The sequence below is a fragment of the Arvicanthis niloticus genome, chromosome 6 (assembly GCF_011762505.2).
Source record: "Arvicanthis niloticus isolate mArvNil1 chromosome 6, mArvNil1.pat.X, whole genome shotgun sequence".
Lineage (NCBI taxonomy): Eukaryota > Metazoa > Chordata > Mammalia > Rodentia > Muridae > Arvicanthis > Arvicanthis niloticus.
In genome coordinates this window covers 104,796,075-104,820,361 of record NC_047663.1, presented here as the reverse complement: position 1 = coordinate 104,820,361, position 24,287 = coordinate 104,796,075, and the positions used below count along the sequence as shown (strand labels likewise).

The window sequence follows — 24,287 nt, the reverse complement described above, 5'->3', positions numbered from 1 at the left end:
TTACTGACTTGGGGTGTAGCTCAGTGGTGGAATGCTTGCCTGCTGTGCATGAGATGATGGACTCAGCCCACAGCACTACAGAGGATGGGGAGGGTACTCACTCCAAGCTTTGTTGTGACACTGAAATGAGTCTAGACACGTGAAGCACTTAGCCTGGTGTGAGGGCCCTACTAAGGATGCTTGCTAGCAATTAGCTCTTGTTCGATGGAACCATGACAATCTTTTATCCCCAGCAAAGAACAATTTAAGGTTTTAGAGAAATTAATATGTCACCAAAAACAAAACAAAACAAAACAAAACACCTGGAAACACACCCCAAACACTCCTTTTCTTTTGAAGCTTTTCATTTGAAATAATTTCAAATGTACAAAAGGTTCCAAAGATCAAAGTGGACAGAACACTTGCCTACTGAGTTTTCCGACATTTGCTTTTCATTAACATCACATTCCTCTGCTTGTCATTTTGAATGCAAATCATGGAAATCTCTGTCTCTGGTTACTACTGATAACTCATTTGTTTGTTTTGGGGTTTGGGGACAAGGTATACTGTAGCCCAGGCTGGCCTTTAATTTACTAGGTAGCTGAGGCTGGCCTTGAATTTGATCCCTTACCTTTTGCCTAATGCTGGGACCTCAGGCATGCTCCACATTCACACCCCTCCTTTACTCATTTCTGACACTATCATCTCATAAGCTCACGTTTGTATAGACCCCTAATTTGATGGAAATGTAAGGAGGGAAACTGCTGAAGGTAAAATCAAAGATATGCCTTTCTACATACAGGAGGAGATGCTCACCGTCCTCCGTATCAGTGACACACAAATCTAAACTACACAGGTGGGGTATGGTGTCATATACTATTGAGCTCAGCAGAGGTGGGTGGATTGCTGTGAGTTTCAAGCCAGATTGGTCTATGTACTAATTTACAAGCCAGACAGAGGTTGGTAGTCTGTCCCTATTCCAAATAAATAGACAGAGACAGACAAATAAACAAAACCCCAACTACCTTGAGGTTTCACCTTACCCTACTCAGATTGGCTAGACTTGGCTAAAAACAACAAAGGCTTGCAAGGATTCAATGGCACGATTATATACCATTGGTGAGAATGTAAATTTATCCACCTCCTACTTAAATCAATATGGACAGTCTTCAGGAAACTAAAAATAAGAATTTATATATCATTCAGTTGTGCATTCCTGTGTTCATCCCTGAAAGAACAGAAGCACCAAAGGATAGAGATATTTTCATATCTATATATGAATATAGTATTCACAGCAGCTAGGTTATAGCATCTGCCTGGGTGCCTATCAATGGTGAATGGAGAAGACAAAGATTAGTGTGTGTGTGTGTGTGTGTGTGTGTGTGTGTGTGTGCGCACACACACGTGTGCACATACATGTGCACACAGGTATACAGTGGATCATTGGCCACAAAGAAGAACAAAATCATCTTATATATAGAACAAGAGATAACCAGGTTGAGAGAATAATAACCTAGTTGCAAAATATCTATTCAAACATATAGGGTGCATTTAGCCCAAAGAGCAGCATACAACTAGCATGGGATTAAGCCCATTAGCATTCACTCATGGGGAAATGTCTAAATTAGTGAACTAATCCATTTGTTGGGGTTACTTAGAGAAGTATGCACAACTCAAAGACAGATACATCTCCAGGAAAGCTCCTGGGTAACTTCCAGGCAGCTTCATTCCTGAAGAGTCCAACCTGCAGCATAAAGGACTTGTGACAAACTATAAAGTTGGCAATGGTTGTATTAAACCCAAAGAAAAGAGGCACACAACAAAGCCAGACACAGAAAATGAGGGTGACATGTTTTCTGGTATATGTGGAGCCTGGGAAACAGAAATGATGTGAAAGCAAAAAGAATAATCAAGGAAAGGGAAAGCAGATGTGGTGTGGGATCCATGGGGATACTGTTGGCTCTGTATAACAGAAGAATGTCATATGCACACATGAACATGCCATAATGAAACCTAGTATTTTGTACAGTTAATATGTGCAGGACAACAGCACAAAGAGATTCGAGAGTGGTCTAGCTATATGAAGAAGCTACATTAAAGATTACCCCTTTTGATGGACAAATTTAATTCCTTATAACCATAGAGCTGAGTTATTCACTTGCTTGTCAGGTATCAAATGTGTCCCACTCTTAGGGTCTAGAAGTCACCAGACTTCTTGTACCATGGTCTCATCTATCTTCATAGTCAGCAGTGAAGACTCTTCCTCATGGCATGGCCATCTCCTGCTCTCAAATCCCTCCCAAAGACTGGACAGTTCCTTCTTGGTAGCTCAGTCGTAAGGCTAGGCTTAGCTAGGATCCTCTCCTGTTCCTAACAATGGACTTGCAATTTTAATTACATCTGTAGACCTAGAATCATCAAGCCTTCTTCAGGCTTCCTTAGACACCAGTTTGCACTAGCACATGCATATGCACAGTGGAAGCCACAATATCTCTCTCTCTCTCTCTCTCTCTCTCTCTCTCTCTCTCTCTCTCTCACACACACACACACACACACACACACACACACACACACACACACAAGATGGTAAGATACAAATAATAAAATAAAGTAAATTTTAGATCTGTGTTAGTCATTTTGGCATGCCATAAAAAACCACTACAAACTGGGCAGTTTAAACCACAGGTATTCCCTTCTTCATGGTTCTGGAGGTTGGATATTTAAGATCAAGTTCCCCCTGCGGCTTTATTCTCTCCTGTAGCCATCCTCCCTCCTTCCCTGTAGGTAGCTGTTCCTTTGACAGTGTTTTCTTTGTATATGCACACTCCTTGTTTCTGTGTGCTCTAGCTTGCTATTTCCATGAAACCATCAGATATATTGAATTGAGGCTTCCACATGTGGTCTTCAAGGGATAAGCAGTCTAAGTGCTATTAAGAACACAATCGTTACTGATCTGTCAGGCTGGTTCCGAGGGTGCAGCTCAGTAGGCTGTCTCATTTACACACATTATTACATTACATCACACACCATTATATAAATCCCAGCTGTTTCAGAAGGATCTCCTTATTTTTATTAGAATGTCTGATGCTTCATTCTTAGGGTCCTTTCATCCACCAAGATTGATTGAGGAGATGATCTGGGCACAGAGACATGAGAATAAATAATTCAAATTGCTCCTTTTAAACAGTAGAATTAAGTATGGAAGATTTAATTTTGCAATATCTTACAACAAAGTGTCTGTTTCTAGAACAGATCAATACATTTAAGCTAAGACATTTGAATTAAAGCTTTTAAGAAAGAAAAGCTTCTCTGGATATTGGTTTTACATAAACTTCTTGAGTTGTCTGAAACCTAACTGTGGAGCAACACAGCTGTAGACAAATTCTCTGTAATGGGTGGAAATCTATCTGGGGTGTGAAGGTGAAGAATAATTACAGAAATATCACATCCGAATAGATGAGAGGACTCAGCGGGTAAGGGTGCTTGCCACCAAGCCTGACACTCCGGGTTCGATCCTTGCCTCTCTTCCGATGCTGGAAGGAGAGACCTACTCCTGAAAGTTGTCCTCTAGCCATCACATGAGCTCTGCGCTGTGCATGTGTCCATGCACACACGCCAACGAAGATAAAACAATATTAGAAATACCACATCTAAGAATCTGGGTATGGTAGTGCGCGTGCCCGCTGTAATCCCAGCACTCAGGAGCTGGAGGATAAACAAGTTTGTGGCTAGCCTGGACTACATGAGAAGAGACAGGGTAAGGGAAAGAGAAAGAAAAGAGAAAAAGAAAAGGAAAAAGAGAGGTGGAAGAGAAAAGCACTCTTTTCTCACTGTGCACTGCGCTAACATTACCATGCTGCTCTCCTGGAAGCACCAGTCGTGGCCCTATCCTGGATTGCCTCAGCCAGCTCAACAGCCGTCTTCTTCTGGGTACCACCAGCTGTGTCTTGCCTGGTTCATCAATTCCTTTTCTGCTTCTCACCTGGCCCCGCAGCTCATTCACGCCATCTGTACAGGGGGCAGAGCTGGCCCCGCCTCACTGCGAGCTGCCGGAGGCTGATAAAGGGCATCTGCTCCCACAGCCAGGCTGGTTCTAACAAAGCTCCTCCCACTTGCCTGGACGCTGATCCCTTTGCTTGCCCCCAGCCCTACCTGGTGGACTCTCCCCTCATGGAGGAGGACATGTACCTGGACATCTTCCTGGACCCTTATACCATCCAGGTGAGCTTGGCAGCCACATTGCTGAGAACCAGGGCTGGTGTTGGCCTTGGGGATCTCTTTGAAATGCCAAATCCTAAGAGGCAGGCTCTATTATCCAGACTCTTCAGTTGAATTTGAGTGAGGTAACCAGGGCTGCCAATCAGAAACCCTAGCCATGAAGTTGGATGACCTGGTCCTGGCGGTAAAGTGACATGCTGCCTGCAGTCACCTCCGGTTCCAGTGCTTTGGCTTCTGCTTTGCTCGGTCTAGTCCAGGCCTAGGGTATCTGACTTCTCTAACTAACAATGAACAACTAACTTCACAGAGATCTGCCTGCCTCTGCCTCCTAAGTGCTGGGATTAAAGTTATAATCTAGCACTATAGAGGCTGGTGTCAGCCTGGGCTACACTGAGATCCTATCTCCAAAACAAAACAAATACCCATTTAAAATACTCTTAACATTTAAATCTCAATATCTATATTATCTGTCCTAAATTAATATAATTTTTAAATATTTTCTCTGATTAGAAAAAAGCAATGCAGAGTCTTTCATTAGTGTTGATTAGCCAATTAAGACTATGTTCCAATGTTTACTTGCTTACTGTAAAATGTGAGTTTTCTGGGGTCATCGAGATACCTCCATAGTTAGGAGCAATTACCAATCTTGAATACAACCTGAGTTCAGTTCCCAGAACCCTTGTCTGGGAACCACGTGGCTCATGACTTTCTGTAATGATGTGTGATGCCACCTTCTAAATTCCTTAGGCTTTCTGCACTGATTACACATATCCCCTTCATACATATACATAATGATACAATAATAAAAGTAAATCCTTAAAAATTAAATGTAAGTTTAAGACTGAAGGTACATTCTAGTCAACTGGCGCTTATAATTAACTAACAGGGTGCAGCTGCTCTCTTTAACAGCTGGGGCTAGGGACAGCTTAGGCTATAACTGAAGTAGGAAAAACATCTTACAATAAATGATTTTTCTATGTTTTAAGATATACTTACAAAAGATTTTTTTGCCTTTATTTTCTGAATATGAGTGTTTTTCCTACATGTATGTATGTGTATCATGTGTACGCCTGATGCCCAATGAATGAGTCCAAAAGATGATATCAGATCCCCCTGATCTGGAGTTACAGATGGTTGAAAGTAGCCATGTGGGGGCCACAAACCTGGGTCCCCTGGAAAAGCAGTCAGTGCTCTTACGGGTCATCTTTCCAGGTCTAAGATACACTTTTAAGCATGCTGTAACTCTGTCGTAGAATCTTGGGTGTGACTTTGTAGTAGGAGGCAGGGTATGAATTTAAGCAACTTGGACCACTTTCTAGACTGAACCCGTTGCCTTCCTGCCATAGTGGAATCCCACTGGTGTAAGACACTAGTGTTTTGATTCTTTTGCTTTGCAAACTGCCTAGGATGACTTTCCTCCAGCTATGTCTCAACTGTTCAGCCCAGGAGCGCCTTTAGATGGGCACCCACTTAATCCATCCAATCCAGAGACTGTCTTCCATTCACATCTTGGCGGAGTCAAAAAGGCATCCACTGACTTTTCATCTGTGGATCTAAGCTTCTTACCAGATGAACTTACCCAAGAACATAGAGACCGAACTGTCACTGGAAACAAGCTGGCAAGTGAGGAGAGCTGTAGGACTCGAGATCGGCAAAGGCAGTTACAGTTGCCTGATGAACAGGGCAGTGGGCTGAACGTGAACGGCAGCAGTTCACAAGACACCCAGCCATGTCTGTGCTCTGATGATGCCGACTGTAACCAGCCCTCTCCAGAAATACCAAACTCTAATGCCTTTCCTGTGGCATTGATACCACCCATGACACCAATGAACCCGGTTCCAGAATGTTCTGGAATTGTGCCTCAATTACAGTAAGTGTACTTGTTTTTAAAGTGAGGAATGCTTCTGGATGCATAGTTTATATTTCAGAAAATGACAGCTAATTTCAGGATACTGGTGTAAGGCAGAGAAGTTCAGATTGCTTTATTCTTTTTCAGTTATTTTTAATTGTATTAAATTCATTAATTCACTTTACATCCCAATATCAGCTCACCGTTCCTCCCAATACCCTCTTACATAAATCCTCTCTCCATTCCTCCTTCCCCTTCTTGGATTATAACCAATGGCGATCTGGTTACTTATAGAAGGAAGCACCAGTTCTTGACACATTCTTGAAAGATCATATTGTTTATATCGAAGCACTCAAGTTTTAACTATGGGAGTTAAGATTGGGTAAACACAAAGGAGTTTGATTTGGAGACTCCTTTAGATTTGTGGTTTCTGTTTTGAGACAGTGTTTGCTATTTATAAAATTTAAGTTTTAAATCTTAATTTTAGCTATGAAATGTTATGTTAGCACACCGAGGTGTGCCAGGGACCACATTACATTTCACACTAAGAATTCTCCCCCTAGCAAGTTGCTAAGGCAGAGTCTATGAAATAAGTTAAGAAGTTAGTGTTGAAACTGTACTTTTATGATTTCTGAGTTGACTTGTTTGTTCAGGAATGTAGTTTCCACTGCAAATCTGGCCTGTAAATTGGATCTAAGAAAAATAGCTCTGAATGCCAAAAACACAGAATACAACCCAAAGGTAAGATTCCCTCCTGTTCCTTTCAATCATTAATTTTTCCTTAGGTTATTTTTCTTGTGTGGTTTTGACATTAATTTTTCCTTAGGTTATTTTCTTTGTGTGATTTTTGACAATACCTCATTTCTTTATTTTCTAAAAAATAAATTCTTAGTGAAAAGTTTTGCTACTCAGAAGTATTTATTTTTTTTATTTTGAAGTTTAAAAAGGTCATTCATTCTCCATGCTGAATAAAGCAATAATCGAGCAATTTTTAAACCTGGTCTTGCCATTTAACAAGATTTTAAAGCCTGTGGAACACTAGCTTTCCTTAACTGCCATGACATCTGTGAAATTTCTCTTTTATTCTTTCTTTTTTTATTGGTTATTTTATTTATTTACCTTTCAAGTTTCCCCTCTGTCAACTCCCTTTCCCATGTCTCCTCCCTCCTGCTTCCATGAGGGTGCCCCCCAACCCACCCAACCACTCCCGCCTTACCACCCTCGAATTCCCCTATGCCGGAGAATCAACCCTCCAGGGGAATTTTTATTTTTTGATAATGTCTTGATATATAACTAAGGCTTGGCTAGAACTTGGAATCCTCCTGCCTCTTCTCCCAGGAGCCACAGGTCTGTGTGTAACTGTGCCTGGTCAGAAATCTGGTTTTTCTAAATGCTGGCTCACACAGCTGGCATATCTCTGTTTTTCCATTTAATCTGCTCCTAAGGTTCAAGCTTCCCTTTACTTGAAGATGATTCCATCACTCCCCACCTAAAGCTTTTCTCACTGTGTAACCAAGCCAGCTGCCAACCCAGAGGAACCTCCTTGTTTATGCCTACTGACTGCTGTTTAGTAAAATCTGTTCCTTGTGTCTCACCATGGGTAGGCACTCTGTTTTCACTGGCGTGTTTGCATACGGAATTTGGATATGTTAGCTACATCAGCATTTAATGTTTTATCAGGGCCTGTACCCTGTAGAAGAAGGCAGGGTTTGAAGCCAAGTCCTGTACTAGGAGTGCAGCAATAAGCAACCTTGCTCCTATGGAAAACAGCTCCCCAGATTCAGTGGTGGAAGATTTGTGGAGTCAGATGACAAAGAATTGCAACAGTAGAAGAGATGGCATGCATCGAGTCTTTATAGATAATCATTTCCTTTTGCTGACATCTGAATTTAGGGCTACTTATTATCCAGATGCATTATAGCTTTCCCTTTTATGTCTCACATCTCTGGCTCAAGTACAGATAGAAATAACTGTTCTGGGTGGGCATGGTGGTACATACCTCATAATACCAGCACTTGGGAGGCTTAGATATGTATCTCTGTGAGTTCAAGGTCAGCCAGATCTATAAAAAGAGTCATAAAGCCAACCAGGGTGACACAGTGAGACCCTGTCACACAAAAACAAAATGGGTCATCTGCACCTATAATTCTAGCACTGGAGAGGCAGGAGCAGGAGGCTGGTTGCCTGGGTCATATGGAGAGGGTATGTACATTTTTCACTCCTCCTCCCTCCCCCACTCACCCCTCCCTTTTCCTTCTCTCCCTCCTCCTCCTCTCCCTCCTCCTCTCCCTCCTCCTCTCCCTCCTCCTCTCCCTCTTCCTCCTCTTCCTCCTCCTCCTCCTCCTCCTCCTCCTCCTCCTCCTCCTCCTTCTTCTTCTTCTTCCTTCTCTCTCTCTCTCTCTCTCTCTCTCTCTCTCTCTCTCTCTCTCTCTCTCTCTCACCTCTCCTCCCCTCACTTTAATGAATGTCAGGAAAAGCGATCCATTTTAGTAGGCACATGAACAGCATTAACAAGGACTTATCAACTTCCTGGTGGTGACTCAGGGACATTTTTAGTGTTTACAGTTCAAATTGCAATTGCTTGTCAGAGCTTGAGGTCATCTATGATCTTTTGGAGTAGCTGGCCCCTACAAGATGTTGTCTTGCATGAGACCCATTCCAATGTCTTTACTGGCCTAGTGGGTAAAAGAAAATTGGAGAAGAGAGTGTAGGAAAAGTAAGAGGTTATTTAGTGCCATATCAAGGTGATTGGCTGACTGGTCTCAAGTGTGTCCCTGAAAGGTTTACTGAAGAGCAGGACTGGGAACAGGCATTGAAATGGATTGGGAAGGCTGGAACCAGATGAAACAGCTTTTCTTTTCATTTTAAGCATGTCTCTCATGATGTATCCTGTGTTCTGTATTTTAATTTCTTTGGTACAGTCTAGAATCTTGGTAATAACGTACATGATAGCATACTTTTATTTTCTATGTTTTTTTTTTTTTTTTTAATCTTGAAATAGGATTTAGCCATGTAGTTTAGGCTTTTTTTAAACTTGGAATCCTCCTGCCTCAGTCTCCCAAGTGCTGGAATTATAGACATGTACCACCACATCGAACTTGTATATTGTTTTTGTATTGAGATGTGATCTCATGTATTTCAAACTTGCCTCAAACTTTATATGCTGCCAAGGATGATCTTGAATTTTCTTTTTCCATGTCTCCATATCCAGGGTGCTTAGATACCCAACCTGGATTCTTTCCATCTGGGCAGCCTCTGTGTGTGTGTGTGTGTGTGTGTGTGTGTGTGTGTGTGTGTGTTAGCAAGCACCCTAACAGAGCCATGTGCTCGGCTCTCCACCTGGCCTTGTCCTTTACAAAAGGGATTCTGTAAGAGAGAAAGAAAGTATGGCAATGTAAATCTAACTAGTTGTGGTTTTATATCCTATCCTTACCAAGTTCTGATAACATTGGAAGTTACTTAATTTCATGTATATTAAATAAGGGCAACAATAATCTCAAGTTACTCTTGTTCTATGTCTAAATGAGAGAAATAGAATAGGCGTGGTTACTTTTAAAATGGCTGTAAAGTAACATCGTATAATTATAATCCTTGTTAATGTGTAGAGAACAGACCCAGACTTTGTTTGGGTTTTCCCATCTGGTTTCAGTTTCCTTAAGGTTTTCATATAGAAAGCCCAACTTTCCAACTGGGCTAGCGGTAACTTCCAGGAGAGACTAAGTCTCCCGTTGGCTTTGGTTTGCAGAGGTTTGCTGCAGTCATAATGAGGATCCGAGAGCCAAGGACGACAGCCCTCATATTTAGCTCTGGGAAAGTGGTCTGTACAGGAGCCAAAAGGTATGAGGATGACGTTTCCACTCCTACCCTATAGGCAACTCATTATGTAAACTAAGCATAGCATTTGTGTGAAAGTTCATAGTAGGAGCAACATATTTTCACTGCCAAACAGTTAGCATGTTAAAAGTTCGTAGTCTTACATACAATACTAAGCTATATCACATACTTTATAGTCCCATGTCTGGTTAAGATTCCAGGGACTTGACTGTAACAACTTGTTCTTAACACAAACACATATATGTTATAAATCTATTACACACATATTTATAAAATATATATTTTAAAAGCAAGCTTACGCACAATGTTATATATGTTATATGTATATTATTATGCATGCATATATTGTATATAAAAGATATATATCTTTAAAAACAAGTATACACACACATATTCTCTCTCTTTCTTTCTCTCTTTCTCTCTTTCTCTCTGCAGTCACAACAAACTGTTGTTGTAAGCCTGAGAACATTATTGTGGATTTTCTTCATTGCAGATAAGAAGGTAGAACTTTCTAAATGGGAAATTTCTTGAACATTCACTCAGGAGGCTTCTCTAAAAAGATTCCTCTTCCCTGGCTCTCCTGCAGAGGAAGTTCCAAACTGTTGATGCTTTTCTCACACAGCTGCTAGGAGAGTTGGTGCCCCCTTCTGAGAGGTGATACTGATGCTCAGTTATGGAGGCACAGACGGTTCCTTTCCTCCTATGAACATAGCCTGCCCATGTGCTTATTTATAGCTGCTGCATTTATTGAAAAAGCATACATTGTTTACATTTATATTTCATGATCAGTGAGATGAAATATTTCTTCATAAACATGTAAAATGCTTATTGTATCTTTTGCCCAGTATTCTAGAGATACTTGTCCTTTGTTAGCAAACTTTTATATCTTAAGTATTTTGAAATTTTATGCTTCAAATATTTTTTCAGATAACTATTTACCATGTTTTAAAGAAGGTTTTGAAAACACAATCAGCTGATTCATTTTTCCCTTTTGCTTGATCATTCCGAATCTTGTTTGGAAAGGCATTTCCTCTTGTAGAACATGAGATAAACATTGACCTTCAATATTTCTCTAGTCTTTTTCATGTTTTACATTACATTGGGAGAAGGGAGAGTGGCATTTTGACTCATCTATATGATGAGCAGTGGTTTTCAACCTTCCTAACACAATACAGTTTAATACAGTTCTTTCTGTTGTGGTGACCCCCAACAATAAAATTATTTTTATTGCCACTTATAGCTGTAATTTTGCTGCTGTTATGATTTTTAATGTAAATATTTTTGGAGATAAAAGTTTTCCAAAAGGGTTGTTACCCACGATTGAGATCTATTGTTCCAGAACAAGCTTTGTCTGAAGAGAGTATTGCTGCCCACTGGCATAGCCTGTGGCCACTGTGGCTGCCAAGAACTGGAAATATTTAAATTAATTGGATAGGGTAGGTCTAGAATTTTATTTCAGTGTATGATAATATTTTTCAAACCATTATTCAATATCCAAGGAATACTTATTGAAGAGTGTGTTATGACACCATTCTCTTGATCTTTCATATCGAGTTCTTTGCTGGTGTAAAACTGAGCCTTTGGGCCTTCCATTCTACTGGTCTATGGATCTCTGGTCCCCAAAACACCCATTCCTAAGTAATTATAGGATATTCATGTAAGATATATACAAGAATGTTTATTTCAGCATGGTTTAAAATTTAATAACTGTCTAGTAAGAGGGTATTGACTTAAGTCACAAAGTGAACTTATACTAGCTATACACACACACACACACACACACACACACACACACACACACACACACATTGAGCTAGAAGTAGTGTCATGGCACCTGCTTGGTTGGGGAACAGACAAAATTGTAAGTTCGTTATCTGACTTTGTGACACTATGCTCGTATCACAGTAATTGTGAATACTTATCTGAATTTGGCTTTGGAATTCAGTCAGTGCTAGTGAGTTCAGGTAGAGACACTCGCTATCTGAATCTACTTGGTTCTTGAATTTTGCATAAGGAGTCACAAGTGTTTGGTTTGTTCAAGAGACAGCAGCTATTTTCTGTAATGATAAGGATGAAGAATACATGTTTGCTTAGGGCTATGTGCAGAAGGTAAAATTTAAATAATTTTTGCCACCTGTGATGAGACTTTAGAGTTTTAAATTTATTTTCTAATGTTTGTGAAACAAATACACACATACATACATTCACACACACACACACACACACACACACACACACACACACACACACACACACTTTGGGCTATGGTAAAATAGGAACTTGTATGTAAAATTTACAACAAAGTAAGCCTTCCTTTATAAAATGTCTTTATTCCATGGCTAACTTAGGACAATGTTGAAGTTAAGCAATGGTTTTGCCTTTCAGCCCCATGCTCCTAGAAACAAGACTCATACTCAAATTAAATTTACAAATCCCTTGGCCACATAGCTAGGCTCTACTCTGACTAAATCATGACTAAAGATGCCCATTTATTTTAACCTACATCTTGCCATGTGACTAGTTACCTGTGCTCAGGTACCATAGTCTGTCTCCTCACTTCTTTTTGGGCTCCTCCCTTGCCTCCTTCTAGAATTCTTTCTCCTGATGTCCCACCTCTATTTCCTGCCTAAGCCATAGGCCATGGGCTTTTTAATTGACAGATGAAGTGTCTATACAATACACTAGATGATTCTCTACAGGACATAGTTTTACTCAGCAGTGTCAGGAGTTAGAATTGGCTAGAGAGAAACATGCATAATTGAAGTAAAGTGCATAGAACACAGTTCACATAAGAGGATGGTGAGGGATTTAGAGAATCCAACACTTCCCTTTGTTCATGCAAGCTGAGTCACACTGGCTTTTCTTTTAGGAATTGCTGATTTACAATTTAAAGATGGGGACACCCCACAAGGAGAGCTATGTGTAATTCACTCACCAGGTGTGGCCTCTTTCCAGCAGCTGCTGCTACTCACTGCAGTTTGGGCAGGTGAACAATGTTAGGTGAAAACTACAGGCTCAGTCTCCAGACTTTCACATTCTCTGACGAGGATCTGGATGTGACCATTTGAAAGATGTAACTATAAGTTTGCATGCATTATTTTCCTCATGCTGAGTATGTGTCATAGCAGTTGGGTGAGAAAGCTGAGAAAACTTGGTCAAGCTTTAAGGAATTTAAATTTGTTCTTGACAATTTGTCTGATAAAGATTATCCCACTCACTTGGTACACAACTTTCTTTCATGTGTTATTGTTTTTAATGTTCTTTGTACATGTTTTTGTTACTGTATAAATGGCTCCACTCATTTAGACCTGGGCAGTTCTCAGGCTATAGTTGAGGACTGGAATCACTTAGGAGGTGTGGGCAACAGTATGCTGGGCCTCAGACAAGAGTGTCTATGTGACAGAGGGCAAACCTATTCATGACTCCATTAACAAGATTTTAAGTCTGTGGACACACTTGAGAAATTGTGCAGTAGTTAGTTTTCCAAATAACATTTAAGACAAGTACCTTCTAGATGAGAGGTGGCCAATCAAGGTTTTTTGGAGAGCTGGTTCAGTTCAACTCATTGTACACTGTATCAGACCTTTGACAAGACATTACAGACCAAAGCATGGGAGGGATGTCCCTCTTATGGAGCTTCTTACTTTTATTTTATTTTTGTAATTCTGGGGACCAAACCCCAAGTCTTGTACACATTAGGCAAGTGAAGTCACAGAGCCACATCCCAGCTTACAGACTCATAGGTGCATTGGAAGTTGAGCATAGACTACAAGTGTCTCCTCTACAAATAGAGGAGATGGGTGTCTAAGATGTCATTGGTCAAATAGGTGTGGTAATGCATGTCAGTAGTTTCAGGCATGGGAGACTGAAGCAGGAAGATTGTCACGAGTTACCCACTAGCCTGGGCTGCAGAGCCAGGCCAACTCAGAAACAACAACAAAAATGCCTTTAATCATGCTTGCATCTCCCCAGTGAAGAGGAATCTCGGCTGGCAGCGAGAAAGTATGCCCGTGTGGTGCAGAAGCTTGGGTTCCCCGTCAGATTCTTCAATTTTAAAATTCAGAACATGGTTGGAAGCTGTGATGTGAAATTTCCCATCAGGCTGGAGATCTTGGCGCTAACCCATCGGCAGTTCAGTAGGTATGATGGTATCAAGCTTAATCTTGCACTTACTAAGCAAAAGCAGTTAGAAAATTCAGGCTGATGATACAAGATAGCTTTCAGAGAAAATGACCATTTACAAAAGAGAGGGGGGGAGGGAGGGAGGCTAGAACAGGGTATCTGAATGGATCAAGATGCTGTGCCCAAGTTATCAAAAGTTACTTTATGAAGCCACTGTCTTGAAATAGTGTTTTTCACAGAAAAACTGCATAGTGATCAGTTGCACAACTTTAGCGCACATCTCTGATTGGGCATCTCCACCAAGAGAGAGTTGGCTTGCAGTCCCACAAAGTTCCCCAACTCTGGTGCTTCTTGGCTGGAACTTTCTATGTTCAGGTGCACTGATTTACAAAATGGGCCCAAGTGGCTTTGGAGATGGTGGTGGGAGAAGTGAATGGCTGAGGCTGTTGTTACTGGAGAGTGGGTAAGAGAGAGTTGGAGAGGAAGAAAGACAACTATGGCACAGCCTCTGAGTGTCATCCTCTCTAGTTGAGTTTGTTTGGGAGGGGCATCTTTGTGTACCTGTAACAATGCTGTATTTATAGTATTCCTGTCCTAAGGGAGCCTATTGCCTCCTGGCTTCTTTAATCCTAGTCTCCACAGCTGGAATGGCTCCCTGTCCTCAGCTCAGCTCAGCTCCCAGAAAGGGCAGCTCCAGTGTCAGGGATCACAGTGTCTGAATATACACTGAGGCCAAACTCCTAACCTAATAATGTAGGATGGCAGACACTTTTACATTCTCTTGACCAGTTCATGTTCATTCAACCTTTCTCCCTCCTTTGGGAATGAACAGTGAATCTGTTCAACTGTGTGGGTAAGGGCAGTGTGCGGGGGCTTAGTTAGCTTTCCTTGCAGACCCAACCCCAAAAGAAGTTTAAAGTATCTGGACTTCTCCTAACTGTCACACTGTAGACATTCCTAGATCTAGCTTGGACAATGCATTCTCCCTCCTAATTATTTTCTTTTTCTCTTCCAGACAACTTGCTTATTAGTGACGATGCTATCTGTTAACTGGTTGTTGTTGTTTTTTTTCAAAAGTCTGAGTTTTGTGGACAGCTTCATCCCTTCCTCATACAATATACATTGTCTCTAGGTGTGTTTTCTTCTTCAACCCAGGGATAATTTATAGACTCAGCATATACTCCATTTTTTATACTCCATTATAAAATATGCAAACACTGCCATTTTATTGTTGGGAATCATGAGCCACAGGTCCAGCTCCTTTCTTAGAACACATGAATGAGCTCCACCTCAACTTGAAGCATGGCTGAGGTAGACTCCTGGTTCTCTTGTCAGGCCACTTGGGGCTCAACATGCTGTGTGCAACTCATCTTCCTTCTTCCCTTCCTTTCTCAACAACATGCAGAGGGATCACAATAGACAGTGACAGTCACCTGTCACTGTTTTCACTTTCTGAAAAACAAAACTGCCAGAAGAGCAAGAACACCTTCTGGAAGCAGCCCACACTAGTCTTGTGTTCCCAACCAGCCAGGTTTATGGACCCAGTCATTTTTGCTGTGTTTGACTGGAAGGTGTACTTTGTCTTCCCGGAGACTGTCTCCAGTCTCACTCTGGCCTCCCTCAAAAGCACTCTGTCAGGCCTTCATCCACAGGGTATAGATGTCCATACCAGTGTGTGTGTATTCTTCACATTGGGAGCCTTAACGTTTTGAGGCAGAGAAAGAGTTTAGCTCTTTTTCTCAATGCCTGGAGCTTGTGGGAAGCATGACAGCCATCAGTCATGATCAGGTCAAGAGTAATTTAGGGTCTGGAAATTTGCATTTCAACATCCAATATAGTCCTAGTTTTGAAATAAGGCCTGGCTATGTAACACAGGTTGGTCTCACACTATAGCAATCTTCTTGTCTCAGCCTCCTGAGTGTTAGGATTATAAGAATGCAGTACTGAGTTCGGGGTGTTAGAGCCAGTGCCTCCTGTCTCTTAAGTAAGTGCTCTACCACTGAACTACATTACCATCAATCATATTACAGTCAATCTATATTACAATCATCTTTACAGCCTTCTGTGAGCATTTCCACTTTAAAACAAATATGCTAATTAGTCCTTGTTAAGGGTCTTAAATCCAGGTGAGCAATGTGTAGTAGCTGATAAGCTACTAATGGCCACCTATGCAGCCTTAGTCCTTGCCCATATGGAGTTTGCTGACTAAAATAAAGACAAACTGTCAATGTTAATTTTGAACTGTGGTAGGCACTATGGGGCTGAGATAGCTCTGTGTGCTATGGGACTATGAACAGGGTGCTTTGTGTTACTGTGGATCTCAAGAGTCAGAAAAGTGCTTCTGGAGAGATGACATTGCAAGATGATTCAAGGGTGAAGTGGCCAAGAAATCGTCAGGTATTTGAAGGTCTGCTTCTCTTGGGTGGTCTGTACCCTTTGCCCTTTCTCAGTTTCAGCTCTCTTATTTACACTGATACATAGAATAAGTAATGCATCTCTAATCAGGAGTTCATTTGCTTGTCACTTTAAAAACATGGTTTGGGAAGTGACCTTCATACTCTTCAGGACATTTCTCTTTCCGTCTTCAGCAAGAGCTTCTACAATTTTATTGGTTGAAGAATTGTGGGCACTGTCAGTGTGCTCTGGTTCATCCTCTATGTACATAGAAAGATTCAGGCAGATCCTAGTGTGCCACTTTTCAGATGTGTTACTTTCTTTACATGAATTCTCCATGAGCCATTACTTTGAGAACAGTTGTATTTTTGTACACTCTCTGGGGGTGACATCTCAATTATTTCCATGGCTTTGTGCCTTTCTCTGGGATTGACTCTGGAGACTCAGGGTTTGGTTTTTTTTTTTGTTTTTTGGTTTTTTTTTTGGATCTTTTCTTAATTTACATTTTAAATGTTAATCACCTTTCCTGGTTTCCCCCCTCCTGAAAACCCCCTATCCTACCCACTTTTCTCCTGCTTCTATGAGGGTTCCCCCACCCACCTATTCTGCCTCCCTGCCCTTGCATTCCCCTATACTGGGCCATTGAGCCTTCACAGGACCAAGGGGCTCTCTCCTTCCACTGATGCCCAACAAGGCCATCCTCTGCTACATAGATGGCTGGAGCCATGGGTCCCTCCATGTGTACTCTTTGGTTGGTGCTTTAGTCCCTGGGAGCTCTGGGGGGGGGGAAGGGTGTCTGGTTTGTTGATATTGTTGTTCTTCCTATGGGATTGTAAACCTCTTTAATTCCTTTAGTCCTTTCTCTAATTCCTCCATTGGGGACCCGTGCCCTGTTCTTTGCTCCATGAAGATCCAGAATATGTTTCTAGTAAATCTTTGTGATTTACTACTTATGAGAACAAATTGTGAACTTTACATGTTTGGTATAGTGTGACTGGTTTCTTTGTCTAGCAGCTGTTCAAAGACCTGTGATCTTAAACTATTTTTTGTTTTGTTTTATTTGCTAAAAATGTTTAGCAGTTTATAAATGCATACAAAATGCGCGTATTATAGGGAACTCAGAAAATTCAGAAAAACATTTATATACTGTTACCGGCAAGCTTTAGCTCCGTGTAACACGCAGTGTTTAACTAACAAGATCTTCTAGTACCAAATCTGATGCTGAAAGTTAATCTCATTTTCTAATCATCTAGGATGGCTTACAAATGTGAGAAACATTAATCAAAAATTAGCTCTTAAGCTGGCCATGGTGGCATCTGCCTACAACCCTAGAACTCAGGAAGCTGAGGCAGGGAGACCATAAGAGCAAGGTCAACCTGGGCTACGCATAGCAAGTGTTGGATCAGTCTTAGAAACATACAGGGAGACCCTGCTTAAGAAACCAATAAAATGTAATCATTCTAGAGACAGTCTTAATATGTAGCCCAGACTTGTCTTAAACTCTCAATTCTCCCTTGGTCTCATGAGTCACTCATGCCTGGGATTTACAGGCATGAGTGACTAATCCCTAATCACCAAAAGCTCTGTTTTTGAATTAAGTGTCTACAATTAGGGCCAGGGTTGTAGCCCAGTGTCATGGCACTTGCCTAAAATGTGTAGGGCTCTGGGTTTAATTCTAGCATAAAAACAAAATGTATACTCAAAACATTACCCTTGCTGAGAGAGCTGAGAGACTTTTAGTAAAATGGTACTTTCTACAACTGTGAGGTAAGATTTAACATGTGGGACCTTGAATGCTCTGGAAAAGCGGTGGATGGCAGTGCTATTTATCACCTTCTGTGTCTCAGCAGTTATGAACCTGAACTCTTCCCTGGCCTTATTTATAAGATGGTAAAACCACAGGTTGTATTGCTCATCTTTGCATCTGGAAAAGTTGTGTTAACAGGTAAGTTCTGAGGTTACTATCCCACTGCACAAGATACAATGCTGTATGTTTGCTTTGCTCTTTCTTCATGGAATGCTATGCATTCCATCCATAACAGGTACTTTTTGCTATACTGGGGAGAAAATGACATCACCCTCAGATCTCAGTTCCTAAAATTCATATTACTTGATGTGTATTTTCATCTTGCCATCTTGCTATATATCAACCATTATCACACATGCAGCTTAACTTGCTACTTGAATCTCTTCAAGGGGGCTTTTAATAAAGCCGTACAATGTTTTAAGGCAGGGACTGGCACATCTTCTCTGTAAAGAGCCAAACACTAAACATTTACTCTGCAGGACCTGGCATCATACAGAGGCTTTGGACTGTGAATTGTGTGACTATGATTTAAAAGTGCTATATAATAGTACTGTTCATGTTTTCCCCTAATCACTTAAAGATAGAGGAGTCGTTTTGTGTCCACAGGTGACAAAATATAGTCAGCACACTGTCTTTGCCAGCTGCACTGCATTTTCTTACTCCTTTTAACAGGTTAGTGAATCAAATGTGTCTTCCCATTCCCAGATATTTCTATGCCCACTTGTGTTTGTGATGTATAAATGGGAAAAGAACTTGACTAATTTGTTTGAGAATTATTGGAGTAAGTACTCAGAGTTCTTAGCATAAATTTCCAAGTTCCTTTAAAGGCATCTACAATATATTCTCCTACAACCAAACCTTCCTTCTGAACAGTGTCTTAAAACTCCCAGTGGTATTTTAAAAATGCACAGAAGTCTGGGTTTTGTTGCACTTTCTTTTACTCCATGCACTTGGGTAGCAGAGGCAGGCAAATATCTGCAAATAAGAGGTCATTCTAGTCTACATAGTTCCAGGCCACCAACCAGGGTTACATAGCAAGATCCCACCATACTGCCACACACAGCTTGGTTAGTTCCTGTCATTGTATTGCTGGTGGGTCAGGAGATGAATTCATAAATCTGGTGTCCAAATGACAGACTCTTTAATTTTTGGTACCTACCATGTACCTATACTGTGTTAGAACGCAAATACCCATCTGGCAGTGATGCAGCCCTGTGGAGACAGATGGAGTTATGGTACAGTGAATCTCATTGAACCAGAAATTAAGCCACATGTACTTGGACCAACCATCCAGTGTCCCTAATCCTGTCATTATGTTCTTAATAAACCAAAGCCTGTGGTTTTGTGAAATGGTATGATTTTGAAAAGACTTCACACAAACATTAGTGCACATACGTTTCTTACTAACCTATGAGAAAGGTTGCTGTCTTTTTGGTAAGGAAACTGAAACTTGGAGGTCAGGTGAGATGCTTAAATGTTTGTAAAGTTTAGTTGGTGGTAGAGTTGGCAGTTGGGCTGTACCACTGGCTAAACTCAACCAGTTTCAAAGCCAGTCCTTTTTCAGCACACCAGGCCACATCTTGCTACCTCAGTGGCCAGGGTTAGAGATAATGTGGACCCCAAAGGGGCAGTCATTACAGCAAACAGAGAAGGGATGGTTAGCTTTGCTTAAAATAGGGTCACATAGTTGGGGCTGCTGCTGTAAGGTAGTGGTTTTCACTATTGATTGTTAATTGGGCTGTGAGACTAAGGCTTCCTTTGATGTCCATACCTTAGTAAGGAAATGTTGGATGAGATCTGGGACACAGTCAGAAGGAGAAAGTTCTGCTTAGAATGTAAAGGGCCCTGGGTCTGATCCTCATCACTAGAACTAACTTGACAAAATCTTGTTTGAACACGTGGGAATGAGTACTGATGACACTGGGTTGATGGCTTCTAGTGTAAAGGAAGGAATGCAGGCTGCATGCCTCCCCCTTAGCTGCTGTTTTATGATTTAGGTAACTTCAATTTCTTGCTTCCTCTACCATCACTCTGTTGTGTCAGAAATTATTTTTCTATGATTATAAAATATTGCTTCCCAGTGTTTCTGCCTCCCAGGGGTCTTTGGGTGGTATGCTCTTCATGTTTGAATGTGATGTTCTTAGGCATGGTATTTTATATAAAGTCTTATGGAAAAAGCAGAGCAGCGTTTATACCAAATGCCAGACCTGGATTTCATGTTCCTCAAGAAATTGTGAAAAGAATGTCTTGCCTTTGGGTCTGCTTTAGTGTGCAAGCTTGCTTCACCTACCACATGCCATTCTCTGATGGCAAGAAGCCTGTTTCAAATAAAGGTAGCCATAAAGCCAGAGGCAAGTTCTCTGTCAGTAGCCTTGTATTTTTCGTATAGTCCACATCCTCTTTGATTTATACCAAACTGATCTTGGAAAGGAAAACTTGAATATTCCAAACTCTGATGAGACTCTAGGGGAATTTCTCACCCCAAAGATGCAGTTTCTCTTCTCTGTTAATAGTGCACCTCTTTCCTCATTCTGTCATCTTTCAGAGTGCAGACCCAAAAATTGCAAACCCCTTAGCAACAAATAAACACAATTTTGTCATTAGTAGCAAAAAAACTAAATTAGACATTTAAGGACTTCCTTCTGACTAAAGTTTTTTTTTTTTTTTTTTTTTTTTTTTTAAATGAAGTTAATGTAACAAACTTAACCTCTTGAAAGTGAACTGTAAAGGACATTTAGTTCATGTAGTTTTCTGCAATGTGACTATCCATTACCTCCAGTTCTAAAACATTTCTGTGGCTCCAAAAAAAATCCCTGTATCATTAAATAGTCTTCAGTGTTCTCCAGCAGCCATCAGTGTCTGTGGTCTTCATGGATTTACCTGTTTGGGATGTTTCATGTACATGTAACCATTCCTACCCTTTCTGGCAGGGGTCGGGGGCTGGGGAGTGAGTGGCCCTTTTTTCCCTATTGTTGAGGCATGTTCAGATTTTCTCCTTTTATGACTGAGTAATACTCTATTGTGTGTGTACACTCATGGTTTTATCCATTGATGGTCACATAACTGGTTTCATCTCTTCATTACTATGACTGATGTTGCAATTCCAGTCTGCATGTATGCATGTATACATTCCAGTCTGTATGCATATATGCATGTATGCATGTATGCAATTCCAGTCTGCATGCTTTGGGTTTTCTGAGGGGTTTATCCAGGTGGAATTGCTGGGTTGTGTAGTGATTCCTTAACTTTTGAGGAACACCCCAACTTGGGAGTTGAACCCAGTTTTACATTCCCACTAGCAGTGCAGAGGTTGCTGAATTTCTGAATTCTGACTGACAGTTGGTTTCTTCTTTAATAAAAGCATTGCAGTTCATTCATGATTCCGGTTTCTGGTTAGTCCTCTTTTCTTGATCTTCTCCCTCTTCAGGCCTAGAGCTAAGTCAGACAACCCTCTCAGATCTCCTTCTCCTTTCCATTCTAACTCCACATCTCCTGTAGCCGCCTGCAGCTACAGGTAACCCGGTTCACCTGAAAGGAAGGCTGGGAATGAAAGGGGAATGGAGGGTGAGAGAAAACATGGGGCCAAGACAACATATTCTGACCAAGGCCTGAAGCTTAATATTTTGCTTTCACATATAAAAGGGAAGCCCCACCCGCAGAGTCTCTTCTCAGTTAGGCCCAGTGGCTGGGTGAGGGGCTAGCAGCATGGGGGTGTCAAGGCAAGCTCAGCAGGCGGCCCACTCTTCTTAGCTCCTGTAGCAGACTATGGGTAGCCAAGGCTGCCAGCAATGCCTCCTAGGTCCTGTGGTTTTGGTCTACTGTGGTAAATGACTCCTTCAGGCCTGCTCAAGGCTGGGGGAGGGTACAATCTCTCAAGGAAGAGCCTATGACTCCAGATATTTTAAGTTTTTCACACAATAACAGGCTGTTTTTATGGTTTTGTTTATTTTTTGCCTTGTTTTAGACATAGGCTTGGCTGTGTAGCTCAGGATGGCTTTGATCTCCTGATTCTTCTGCTCCAGCCTTCCAAGTGATAGGCATAGGTATGCATTTGGGTGCTAAGAGTTTTTACTGTTTGTTTCTTCCGCTGACCCTGTTTCTTCTTAGCTTTCTGCCTTCAAATATACCTGATACTTATTCTGTTTAGCTGAAGCCCCATACTCACATAAAAACTAGTTCCTAACATTCACTGGGTTGTCCTCTATTTTTAATGGTGAAGAGTGTGATGATTAATGCTTGTTGGTGAGAGATGAGTAGAAGCTGACTGACACTTCTCAAGAGAGTGTCTAATCTGATTTTAGCACTATAAGTCTATGTCAGTCACGTCATGTCATATTTATCATGTCGTGTCATGTCATATATTGTATCCTGTTGTGTCATATCATGTCATATTGTGTCATGTCATAGATGATGACGTAGATGATGTCGTGTTGTGTCATGTCATGTCATAGATCATGGTATCATAGTTAACAACTGCTGACACCTAAGACTCTAAGAATAAAAATGGTATAAGATTTTTCCTCTAACTACTTCCTGGCATTAAAATTGGAAACTCTTAAGATGGCTCTACCTAGCCTACTACATTGAAAACAAGACACTAGCCAGAAGTTAGTGGAGCCACAGCAGTCATTTCTACTGGTAGTTGGTTTGGACACAGGTGCTGAGGATGCCAGTCTTAGGTCTCTAATAGAGCATCGCATTCATGTCTCTACTGAGCCCTGTATGACTGAAGACAAGATCCACAGAGAAGGAAAACTAAAGGAACTCCTGCCCTACGTGTGTATTTTGGGGAGACTATGGCTCTAGAGACCCTCTTCCAATTCTTTTCTGTATTACAAAGAAATGCCACTTAACTGTGAACAACTAAGGAGGTGTCATCTTGAAACCATCACGAAACTGGGCATCCTTGTAATCTCAGAGCTGGGGAGGCAGACACAGATAGCCTGTTCTGAGGCCACCCTGGGATGTTTAGCTAGACCGTTTCCCAAAATAGAAGAGGCAACAATTGAACATGGCAAAATGAAACTTTAGCATGAAAAATGTTGGTGGTGTTCTTATATTAAAGATTATATACACTTGGATTTTCTTTTAATAGGTGCCAAAGAGCGTTCCGAGATCTATGAAGCATTTGAAAACATGTATCCTATTTTAGAAAGTTTTAAGAAACTCTGAGTGCATCACTGGGCTTCTAGCAATGATTTGGATATGTGTTTAACCAAGCACAGCAGAACGAGCTGATTTCCTCTACACTTGGCGCCAGAAGCATCCTATGTTTTCCAGCAGCCATGGGCCTCTATTATTATGCTAATTTTGGTTACTTTTTTTTTGTTTGATTTTGCCTTGTTTTGGAAACAGGGTCTGCTATGTAGCTTAAAGTGTAGTTTGATTTATTACAGAATGATTCTGTGTGAATAGCCACACAGATTAAGAAATGATTAAGAAATGAAAATTTCTTGCTCAAAATGAGTATTGTGTGTTAGTTAATTATAAAAATTAAGAACAAGTAAACTTATTTCAGAATTTGAAATATGTCAGGCCTTTCTAGATTGAGGCATTAAGACCATGCTTTATTTTTTAAGTATGTAATATATTAGTACATAGAAATTTCAAGCGACTATATATCTCGATACTATCTGTAATATAACAGCTATCAATAAAAACTCATGTTTAATTTTTTTTTTTTAAATTTTATTTCAAGTATAGAAGAGACAGAATCCAGACCTTTTGGTAACGGCTACTGTGAAAATCAGCAGGGGAGAACCAATGAAAATATCCCACAATTTAAAATCCTTTGTTTGAAATGACTGTTAGGTGTTAGCATTAGATGTCTGATCACAGCTCAGAACAGACCACTCCAGACCACATGGTTCCAAGGCAGAAAAGGGGAGGTTTATTCAGGAGATAGGGCAAAGGTGGGGGGAAGAAGATGGAAGAAGACAGAAGACACAGAGGAAGAAGAGAAGTAGAGGCCGGCCATGACCACATGGAGAGAGAGGAAGAGAAGGGAGAAGGGGAGGGGACAGAGAAGCTAGAGGTAAGAGGGTAAGAGATTAAGAGAGAGGAGGGGGCAAGTAGCCCCTTTTA

At 41.0% G+C, this 24,287-nt stretch overlaps 1 protein-coding gene across 1 annotated transcript; it reads left to right on the top strand.

Moving 5' to 3' along the window:
• The first annotated feature begins 4,137 nt into the window (after positions 1-4,137).
• On the top strand, positions 4,138-23,734 carry Tbpl2 (TATA-box binding protein like 2). The gene is made up of 7 exons (XM_034506972.2): positions 4,138-4,200; positions 5,604-6,067; positions 6,700-6,787; positions 9,792-9,883; positions 13,853-14,020; positions 18,247-18,341; positions 23,299-23,734. Exons 1-7 carry the CDS (start codon positions 4,150-4,152, stop codon positions 23,373-23,375), a joined length of 1,035 nt encoding a protein of 344 aa, XP_034362863.1. The 5' UTR covers positions 4,138-4,149; the 3' UTR covers positions 23,376-23,734.
• Positions 23,735-24,287: the final 553 nt, after the last annotated feature.

Coding starts and splice junctions, on each gene's coding strand:
- Tbpl2 (XM_034506972.2), top strand. CDS start 4,150: ATGGAGGAGGACATGTACCTGGACATCTTCCTGGACCCTTATACCATC. Junction 9,884..13,852: donor GTCTGTACAGGAGCCAAAAG/GTATGAGGATGA, acceptor GCATCTCCCCAG/TGAAGAGGAATCTCGGCTGG. Junction 18,342..23,298: donor TGGAAAAGTTGTGTTAACAG/GTAAGTTCTGAG, acceptor TTCTTTTAATAG/GTGCCAAAGAGCGTTCCGAG.